The sequence below is a fragment of the Centropristis striata genome, chromosome 5 (assembly GCF_030273125.1).
Source record: "Centropristis striata isolate RG_2023a ecotype Rhode Island chromosome 5, C.striata_1.0, whole genome shotgun sequence".
Classification (NCBI taxonomy): Eukaryota; Metazoa; Chordata; class Actinopteri; order Perciformes; family Serranidae; genus Centropristis; species Centropristis striata.
Window position 1 is genome coordinate 33,596,549 of NC_081521.1, and position 10,941 is coordinate 33,607,489.

General features: G+C 43.9%; 1 protein-coding gene across 2 annotated transcripts in view; it reads left to right on the forward strand.

Moving 5' to 3' along the window:
- Positions 1–10,735, forward strand: part of rarga (retinoic acid receptor gamma a) — a 53,253-nt gene extending 42,518 nt beyond the window's left edge. For both annotated transcript variants that reach the window (XM_059333597.1, XM_059333599.1), the window contains 7 exons: positions 3,088–3,236; positions 3,697–3,838; positions 5,562–5,725; positions 6,080–6,256; positions 6,554–6,758; positions 7,709–7,867; positions 8,084–10,735. In XM_059333597.1, coding sequence (XP_059189580.1) covers positions 3,088–3,236; positions 3,697–3,838; positions 5,562–5,725; positions 6,080–6,256; positions 6,554–6,758; positions 7,709–7,867; positions 8,084–8,445 — 1,358 coding nt within the window. In that variant the 3' untranslated portion in view covers positions 8,446–10,735. The remainder of the gene's footprint in view (positions 1–3,087; positions 3,237–3,696; positions 3,839–5,561; positions 5,726–6,079; positions 6,257–6,553; positions 6,759–7,708; positions 7,868–8,083) is intronic.
- Positions 10,736–10,941: the final 206 nt, after the last annotated feature.

Sequence of the window (10,941 nt, forward strand, 5' to 3'; positions counted from 1 at the left end):
TCCCCGTTCCAGCTGAGTGAACAACAGGCTCCAGTGTTACCAAACAGTGTTTTTCTTTATAATCTCCTCCTATTCGCGCTTTTTCCGGTATCTGTAGAATCTGTAGGGACGTCGATTTGGCCTATTTGGCTCGACCTAGAATTTAATGTAATTGACCTAGTTGAAGTCACCTTCAGCCAAACAGCTATTTCTGTCGTCTGCAGTTACATTTCACATCTAATGAGGTTGTGGAGAATGATGTGCTGCACAGCCCACTCACGCTGAAGCACTTTAGTGTAATTTAGGGGAGGGCGGATTGTGGTGTGTGTTTGTTAGTTTGTAGCCACTGAATATTATCCTCCTGTGTGTGTGTGTGTGTGTGTGTGTGTGTGTGTGTGTGGTGTGTTGTGTTGTGTGTGTGTGTGTGTGTGTGTGTGTGTGTGTATATGACCAGGGGATTAGGCCTGGTCAGCGCAGCTGGGCCACAGAGAGCATTGAGAGAAGGGATTAGGGAGTAAACTGATACTTAGCAGGAAACGAACAGTGGCTACTGGTAACTCAACTATCCCTCCTTCTTGCCTCTTCTCTTCTCCTCTTCTCCTCCCCCAACAATAGCAGCCACCCACCTATCCCGCTCCGCTCCTCTCATCTCATCTGTCCGTCATCAGCTCACAGGCCTCGGCCGGCGGATTGTCATGCAAATAGTGCCCCAGGCCTCGTAGCACTGATAAGGAGGGCCTCTCATTTCACAGGGCTTTGTTTTCTAAACAGTGATGAGCTGAGTTGAGGAGACTGGCGAAAAGGGGCTGCCTGAATGGGCCCTCTCACTGTGGCGCCCTGGGGTAAGTGGTGCGGGGGATTTGGATGGAGCAGGCTGAAAGAGGCAAAGTCCTAGGAGGCGGGTACAGGAGTCATGTTCTCTGGCAGGAACCAGGTTCAATGTGTTGACGGAGACTGATGTATTTTCTCTCTCTCACCGCTGTCCGAGTTTTTTCTCCAGGATGGCCTTTCTCTCTCTGGCTCGCTTTCTTCCTCCATTTAGACGGTGTCAGTCAGTGTTCGTTACTTGACGCCACATATGGTTTGTCCTTTTCTAAGGGGTTGTCAGCGCTCGGTTTGGAGCCTCATTTGCTGCTGTTATTATTGCATAAACACAGAGGTTCATGGCACGTTCAGAGGGTTTCTGCTCTCCCACTGACCCTGCTGCTTTGTTACATTCTGGCCAGGGAGATATGAGAACTGCTGTAGAAACATTCAGCGGGTGTAAACTTCAGGTTTAGGATTGATTTGCACATTTGGCTTTGGGATTGCTCTTAAAACTAATGGAAAACATCTTTGCCTCCAGCAAAGTACGGCTTTCAAAAGGAGGAATTTCAATGTGGATTCTGAATAGTCAAATATAAAAATGCATATGAAAAACAGATGTTTGAGCAGCAGGCAACACATGAAAAATGTCTGACATATTTCTGTTACTATCATTAATGAGGTAGTAGCTGGGCATTCGCAGCAGCTGCAGCAGAAGTGGCAGTAATGGTCATCTTGGTCTTGAACAAGACTTGCCCTCAGGAGCAACTGTGTCCTCTCCTCCCCCTTTCCCCCTCTGCCCCTTTCTCTGTTTTTTATCAAATTCCTCTTTTTATGCCCCCCTTTTTTTTCTTCTTTTTGAAGTCTCTCCTCTCTTGTAAAAAGCCAAGCTGGTGGTTTCGCTTCAGCCTTGGGTGTGAGAGAGGGGAGGAGGGGGGTTGTAGGTTAAGTTTAGGCTAGCCCTCTGTGCTTTCCATTGAAGGTGCTGGGGGGAGGTTGGGGCAGTAAAAGTTAGAATTTTAGAGCCTCCCTGTTTTTTATTTTATGATTGGCTTTTTTTACGGGCTGGGAGCTACAGCTGGTGGTGTGAATAGCTGCCCAAGGTGACCGAGTCCCAATAAAGTGCGGGCCAGCCGGGCTGGGGCCTCCAGTCCAGCCATGGGACCGCCTTTATAGGCCGCCTTACGAGCCTAGGCCTCTATTAAAACCTGGCAGGGCTGCACTGAGGAATTTAGGGCCAGGAAACAAGAGAAAAATAGGGTTTGTGTGTCAGGGGGTGGTGGGATGCAGAGCTGAGGGGGGGTGAAGTTTGAGGGTAACTAAGGGTGAAAGTTGAAAGAGGTGCTGCTGGGTAAGTGGATGTTCAAGTGTGCAGCGTATGGATTCCATACTTCCCTCGAGCAACATGTGTGTCTGTGAGTTTGTGCAGGCTAGCATGTGTGCGACGAGGGGTCTGGTCCTGTGTGTGTGCAGCAGCTTATGTTTCTCAGGGGAAGTATGGAATCCATATGCTGCACACTTGATCATCCAAAAGAGCCTGTGCGTGTTCCTCTTTGGAATATAGTGGAGCTTAATGTACCGTAGAAAGTATGTGCCTCGAGTTTGCGCTGACGTCACGGCTGGTGTTCCACTTTGAAAGGTAGAAGGAGAGCTTTGCATGCATTTGTGCTTGACATGTGTCTCCTCTGTGCGTGCAAGATGTCATCATGCGCTGTTGTCAGTCTGTGGAATGAGGAAGAGCCAGCTTTGACTCTGCAACAGCTCACTCTGTTACCTGGCCTTATCAGACAAGCTGTCGATCATCAGCACTGTTGCTTACTGCTGTAAAAAACAGTTTTGTCTCTGCTGTCAAACAGTCGTAACTCCTTTTGTTCTTTGCATTCACACAAAAAGAAATAATCTTCCCAAACATGCACCTGAGTGCTGCCCCTTAGGGTGATATTGGTGCCTGGAAAAAAAAACCCTTCATACTCTATTCCTCTTTCCCTCTCTTATCTTATCATTCTGTCCTACAGAGAGACAAGCTAAAAAAATATGTGATAATGTATCTCAATCCACCTCCAGGCCAACTGATTATCACCGTTACTCAGCATCTCCTGCTGGCCTCACAAATCACATGGAAAAGGAAATGCTGTCAGCTGTCATATCATGTTTATATGCAGTTCCATACACCCGATTATCCACATCTGCTACTTGTATCGACAAGCGCTCATTTGACCTTTCTGAGTAGCCTTAGGGCAATGATTTGTGACAAATCATGTGCTCATGTGCTGTCCTTTTTCTTTTTTCTTTTCTTCTCCATAGCGGTGGAGACCCAGAGCACCAGCTCAGAGGAGATGGTACCCAGTTCTCCGTCTCCACCTCCCCCACCTCGTGTCTACAAGCCCTGCTTTGTGTGCCAGGACAAGTCCTCAGGGTACCACTACGGGGTCAGCTCCTGTGAGGGCTGCAAGGTGAGAAGAACCTGCCACAGCCTTTTGAGCTCTGCTTTGTCTGGATTTATTACATACATTTGGAAAAACGCAGGGTCGCAGTTTGTATTAAATATTAATTACCTGCCTTCTCATCACGATCAGAAGCCTTGTACGCAGCCTGGAGCCACTTTTCTAATGTGGGTTAGATCACAATGTGAAAATGGAATCTCTAAGAATAAAGAAAAAGAAAGTTTAGAGGCTTAATTATTATAAAAACAGAGTTAAAATGTATAAATGTTTTGCTTTTCTCTTTTGGATCCAAGTTTCCTCCCTTTGTCATAAAAAGAAGTGATTATGAAAGAGAAACAGCTAAATGTCACATCCTAAATTTGATGACTTGACTATAACACACAATCTCTCTCTCTCTCTCTCTCTCTCTCTCTCTCTCTCTCTCTCTCTTGCCCTCTCCCCCTTTGTCTCTTGCTTCCTGGTGCTTCAGGGTTTCTTCCGCCGCAGTATCCAGAAGAACATGGTGTACACCTGCCACCGAGACAAGAACTGTCAGATTAACAAGGTCACACGCAACCGCTGCCAGTACTGCAGGCTGCAGAAGTGCTTTGAGGTCGGAATGTCCAAGGAAGGTGAGCCCTCCGGGACCGGAGTCCCCAGATATACTGAGACCCACTTATAAAACATAGATTTACACTCACATTACACACACACACACACACGGCTGCAGACTGGGCCTTCAGATGTTTCAGACATGGTTAGGGCTGTACCAACTGTCATTTTTTTCTTTTTACGTTTGATTCTTCTATTGATGTTTTTCCAATGGCTGACATTATATTTTTATGTCATCACCCCAAAGGAATCTTCAATTTGAATGAAGTGATTAAATTAATTAGCATTTTTTTTAATGAAATCAACTTTATTTGATGATGTTGTGGATAGATTGCCAAACTGCCCCATTAGTAAAGGTGCCTGCAAACTGTCACCATTTTTTTTTACCACGGTGAAAACATTTTAAAACGTTAAACTAAACAAATATGGATTTTTAGATATAGAATTTCTCGTTTGATAAAAACATGAATATCTGCAACTGTGTAAAAATAACAGGTTTAAACACTGGATCCAAGTTATGAAAAAGGGAGGAGAGAGGAGCAATTATGAAAGAGAAACAGCTAAATGTCACATCCTATATTTCATGACTTGACTAAAACACACAATCTTTCAATGCTTATGTTTGGATTACATGAGTCGGAAATAGTCCTACAAATAGTATAATACTAATATCATTAACGTAGTCTAATCTTATCTAATCTAAATAAACACAATGAAGAGAAAAAAGAGGCTGGGCAGCACTGGATTGATTTAGAATTTGAATGTCAACATTATGAATAAAGCTTCGAAGTTTCAAACTTTTCAGTTCAGCCCTATAGAGATCAAGACGCAGTTTGATATACCTTAGTATCTTGGAGACATTGGCAAGCAGCTAAAATTCTACTTGGCTCAGATCAGATTTTTTTTTCCATCAAAGGAAAGCTCTACCCTGATTCACACAGTGTGAACGTATTGATCTATTATTGTTCAGGCAGAGTCTCTGGGAAACTATGCAGCAGAGAGAGCAGAAGCAGATGATGAGCCCGAGGGGTGGTGATCAGGGCGAGGCTGGGCACTGGACCAATCATATGACTAATCGTTTTACGAAATGATTCTGACTTCCTGTTTCACCACAGAACCTCGCCCCTCTGGCCAGCACAGACACTGCTTTCATTCATAAAGACAACAGAGCAGAAAACAAGATTTTGAGTTTTGACAAAGCAAATGGCGCCACTTCTGTGCCCAATCACACAAACAGTTTTCTGACCTCTTTTTGTTTGACCTTGAGTGTGTAAGTGGCAGTTTCTTGCCCTTCACAGAACCCGTGGGACATGTATGTGGGTGTAATGTTTGTGTGGGATGTGTGTTAAGACCGGGATCACATTGTGCCTCTGCTATTACTGGATATCCTGAGAGGAAGGAAAATATGGGAGGAGGAGGGAGAGGAGGCAGAGAGGGAGAGAGTGGAGGACTGGCTTATGTGCACCGGTCAAGTGGATAGAGAGATGGACAAGGAAGAGAGCGGGTGATAAGAAAGAGATAGCCAGTGTCCATCCCGTGCTAAAGGAAATATGTTAATACTGTTAAGAGCAAACCTCCGTTTGTAACAGAGTTCTGGTTTCCACTAGCAAGCACAATGTCCTTGACAGTGGTGAAAGACACAGAGCATGAGCACTGTGGATGTTTTTACATGTGATCTCAGATAAAGAAGAGGAACATTCTGTGGCTGATCTGTGCTGCTTCTTGTCTTTTCTCTCTCTAAAGCGGTTCGCAATGACAGAAACAAGAAGAAGAAGGATGTGAAGGAGGAGTTGGTGCTTCCAGAGAGCTATGAGCTAAGTGGAGAGCTAGAAGAGTTGGTCAATAAAGTCAGCAAAGCTCACCAAGAAACCTTCCCGTCACTTTGCCAATTGGGCAAATACACCACCGTAAGTTACACGCACGTATACACGACTACACCACTGTTCCCTTATTCTGTGTGTGGCAACATTCTTAAAGCTATGCCGTCACTGAGAGCTCCCAGATTGCATGCAAAGACGTAAATTCACCGTAGCTTTCCCAACATAGTGGTGGTTTAACTAATTCAGTTCCCCATTAAGCCATCTGTGTGGCCTCTGAATGATTGATGCAACATGTAAATGTTTTTTCCCCCTTGATTGATGTAAAATGTAAATGTGTTGTGAGGCTCGGACACGCTCACCCTTCATGCAAACACACACAACCTCTGTAACAACATACTGATATGTGTGTGCGTATGTGTGTGTGTGTGTGTGTGTTTTCAGAACTCCAGCTCAGACCACCGGGTTCAGCTGGATCTGGGTTTATGGGACAAGTTCAGCGAGCTCTCAACCAAATGCATCATCAAGATTGTGGAGTTCGCCAAGCGGCTGCCGGGTTTCACCACCCTCACCATCGCTGACCAAATCACTCTACTGAAGTCGGCCTGCTTGGACATACTGGTGAGGAACCACTGTCTTTGTTTTTCCCTTTTGTCCTCTTCACTTGCTCTTTTCTTACAAATAAATTAACTTGACAGATGAGGAAATACTGGCATCTGGTGGTGAAAAGTAGTAATGCAGGAAGGTTTGCCCAATAATATTGAATCTACCGAATCCATGGTGTGAGAATAGTTATACAAAGATGACAGTTTGAGCTGATATCTAACTGTTAAGCGACTGTAGAAAACCTTCATAAATCACAGTAACATCATATTTTGCTCAACACTTACAAAGTTTTCCACCTCCTTTTGCTCTTAGATGCTGAGGATCTGCACACGCTACACCCCAGAACAGGACACTATGACCTTCTCAGACGGCCTGACTCTGAACCGGACTCAGATGCACAACGCCGGCTTCGGACCTCTCACAGATCTGGTGTTTGCCTTTGCTGGCCAGCTTCTACCCCTGGAGATGGACGACACAGAGACCGGCCTCCTCAGCGCCATCTGCCTCATCTGTGGAGGTACTGCAGCGCACAGACACACACTGGCAACATCAGTCATGAAGAGAAAGTGTTTATTTAGGTTTAGTTCAGTCTTGAAAGTTTTGAAAAAAAGTAATTTGAACTACTTTCAAGGTTATGAATATACTTGAATTTGTAGAGTCCTTGAAAAATACTTGATTTTCATCATAATCATATAAACCAAAAGTCTTTAATATTTAAATTTAAACTATCTCACACGTGTTAAGCTTACTAATAGCTAAAAGTCCTCTGTGTATCATTTACTATGGAAATAAGCAATAATTTGCTAATTTATGATATACAGTCATGGAAAACATTATTAGACAACTCTTGTTTTCTTCAATTTATTTGATGATTTTTGTTATTCTCAAGAAAACCATGGAAAATGGCTAGATATCAGCTCTTAAATTAAACTCTTATGAGATATTTTTGTTGTCATCATTACATTTGTCCAAACAAATGTACCTTTAGTTGTACCAGCCATCAAAATGAACAGGAAATTGATGAAAAAGGGCGGTCTAATATTTTTTTCCATCACTGTATATATACAGTCAAAGTTAATATAATCAGCTTGTGGAATAAATAAAGTGTCAGTATACAGTGATTGCTTTGGGTATGAATGAATTCTCCTTTTTATCCGCAGTTGCATTTGTTGTAACAATTTTGATATATGCTTTAAGAGTCAGGAAATATTAAGTTTAGGTACCTTAAAAAGTGGTGGAATTTTACTCTCAAAAAGCTATATCAGAGCTGAATTTTGGTAAATCTGTTTTAGCACTCATCTCACTGCTCTGATAGGATTAGTAATGCAAAGTAAAAAAATATCTTATTTTTATACGTACATTTTTTTCAAACTATAACAGCTATCTACAATCCCTTAATTCTTTATCGCAATGTATAACTCTGGTGAATAATAGAGACTTTAATGTGTTTTCTGCATTCTTCATCAGACCGTATGGATCTGGAGGAGCCACAGAAAGTGGATAAGCTACAAGAGCCTCTCCTCGAGGCTCTGAAGATCTACGCTCGTCGCCGACGCCCCAACAAACCTCACATGTTCCCCCGCATGCTGATGAAGATCACTGACCTCAGGGGAATCAGCACTAAGGGTAAGTGTAATTACGTAGAACAAATCCTGATTTTGAAAAGGCCTGGCCGCTGTCATAATCAATTCGTAACAGTGTCTTATTGACAAAGAGGGCTTTGTCGGTAAGACACAGATCCTCTTCAGCCCTTTGGTGTTTCATTTGTGTCCTCTTTGTGGCAATGTGAGCAGTGTTTTTAAAACACGATTTCTAATAATCAACCGTATTCTTTGCTCCCAGGTGCAGAGAGAGCAATCACTCTGAAGATGGAGATCCCAGGGCCGATGCCTCCTTTGATCAGGGAGATGCTCGAGAACCCGGAGGCCTTCGAAGACCAAACAGAGGGCAAAGAGAGCCCGCCGCCTCCACCACCGCCGCCGCCACCTCCACCACCAGCCCAGGTCAAGCAGGAGGCTGAGGATGAAGACGACAGCTGGGCCACAGAGAACGGCAGCGAGCCGTCGCCGGAGGAGGAGGATGAAGACGACGACGACGTGGGGGATGAAGATCGAGACAGGGGCTCGGACAGTGATGGGGAGCCCTGGGGGGTTCTGGATGCCATAGATGGGCCGAGGAAAGGCCTTGTTGGGAGGGCGCAGTGAACAAAGCATTTCATACAGACACACATGCACATACAGCTTCAAACACACACACACAAAACATACATACACAAAGACATACAACACAACCTCACTCATTCTCCCACCTCAACAAAATGCTGGCCTTCCCTCCCCCTTTCTCTCTCCTTACTGCACATCACTGTGTCCTCCACAGCGGAGCACAGCAGAGCCTTATGTGTACAGACACTTCTAACTCAGGCCACATGGTCCATGACAAGTGAACTACAGAAAACTAAAGTCAAGGAGAGATGACAGTCAACCATATGAACTCCTGGCGTAGCCCAGAGGGAAGTTAACGTGACAAAAAGAACAGAACCTCTTTGAGACAGCTAAACCTCTCTTTTTCCCCATTATTGTTGTTTATATCTAAATAGGGGAACGGCCAAACCAGTCAACAGAACTGAGCAGTTGATTCCAACGGATCACAACAAGCACATTTCTCAAAAGACAACAAGATTACAGGGCAAAACCAAATCGAGTATGCTAATCTTTTTGTTCTTGTGGTTATTGCTTTTGAATATTGTTTTCAGTTTTACTTTTTTTTTTTTCAATTTATGAATAAGTCCATACATATCTATATACCATTATATTTTTGTCTTTACTTGTTATTCTGGTTTTATATATGAATTTCTTTTAGACAAGTTTTCTCTTTGAAGAGCTTTCCTGAGAAGATATTCCGAGGGAAAGAAGGGTAATCAGAACTGGCTGGGTCTTTCTTATCAGCTACATATGCTTAGCTGGGGCTTTTTTGGGCACTCACTGTGGATGTCAATGATAATCAACCCAGAGGACTATTGTTATGTTGCAGTGACTTAATCAGTTTCTGTTATCAGGGAATTGGCATTATTCTATTTTGCTCTCGTTGCAGCCAACTAATGCTGCCAATGCGGAAAGTAAGTATCTTTGTGCCAAAGTTAGTAAAAAGTCATCTTTGGAGCATGAGTTTGACTACTGGCAGGGACTCCAGCCACGATCCAGCGATCCTCACAGCAGGGCACTCACTCACACATGCACTAGCACACCCTCATTATTCCACACACAAGTGCATACACACACACTCCGCTCGCTCCACCCTCAGCTGCAGCAGGTGTGCCGACCTGGCATGGAGTGCCCGGACAGAGATTTTTACACTTGACCGTATATGTAGCACTTTTGTGATCCTCTATTCAAGTAAGGCACATCTCATCTGCTGAAAGTAGAGCTACTTAAATCTCCGTTAGCATGTCCCAACTGATGACGGCATCAGCATATAGAAAACAATCAACCTTAGAGCACTCCCCGATGATGTCAGTAGACGAATGCACACTTTCAGCACAGACAAAAAAGCTTCCACACATAGTAGCAACATCATGCATCAACACAAAGACATATGCAAGTTGAAAGCAGGAATCTTTATGGAAGACATATTGGAATCAGACTCAGGGCTTTTCAGTAAGGACCAAACCCTAGCTGCTTTCAGGCACGCTAGAAACAGGCAATATTTATGTGTGTATTCTTGACTCCGTTTTTTGATCAGCTCAACCCCTCTGCGTGTACATAGAAGGTGACAAGTCTGAGAAACAGCATGGGTGCCAGTGTGACTCTCGCAGAGGGGGGACAAATCATCATCGACATTGCCGCTGCCCCTCCTGTGCTCGCACTGGCATCCATGCAGCAAACTGCCTTCTCATCCCAAAAGCCATTATATCATCTTGTCTTCTTGTGTATATCCTCACTTCTCTTTAAAGGAGCTGTGCAGGATTATGTGTTCTCATGTATCATTTCTTTATTGCCAAAATGTCTCAGTAGGCGATCAGCTGGGAGAGCGCAGCTGATCTACAGTACAGAGGGTTTTTTCTGTCTCTCTTCGAAGCAATATGAACATTCTTTCTGTAGCGGTGAGAAGTCCCATTTTCTGAACATGGGCAGCTCTCCTCAGTTTGTGTGAATGTGTGTGCGTGTGAGCGTGTGTGTGTGTGTGTGTGTGTGTGTGTGTGTGTGTGTGTGTGTGTGTATGTGTGTGCTTGAACATGTTTTTGAGTCATTGGGTGAATGTCCTCAGCACGGTGCTGTCACACATCTCTTGTGTGATGACCTCATCCCTTCTCTCTCTCTCTGCCAGACTGTCATGATGTTAGAGACGGTTATGCAGGCAGAACATTGAGATTATGTTGTTTCATGTTTTTGTTTTTCAAAATGGCCAAGGTGTTGTCTACCCTCTGTTTATGTCAACTCTTGTCATACAAAGAAAAGCCATATAAACAGTAAGAGGCACAATAAACTACTTTTGTGAGATTACGGGACTTTTTTTGTTTAATTTTTCTGAAAAAAAAAAAGGGTCATATGAGGAAATTTCCCCCCGTTCTGTCTCATAATGTTGTCAGCTCTAAGTGAATCCAACCATGCATTACTAAATGTATCAGTAGAGGGAGCTCTTGCACCATGACTGCAGGGTGCACTGCATGCAGCAGTGTTCTTCCTGCATGGAGGATACCAACA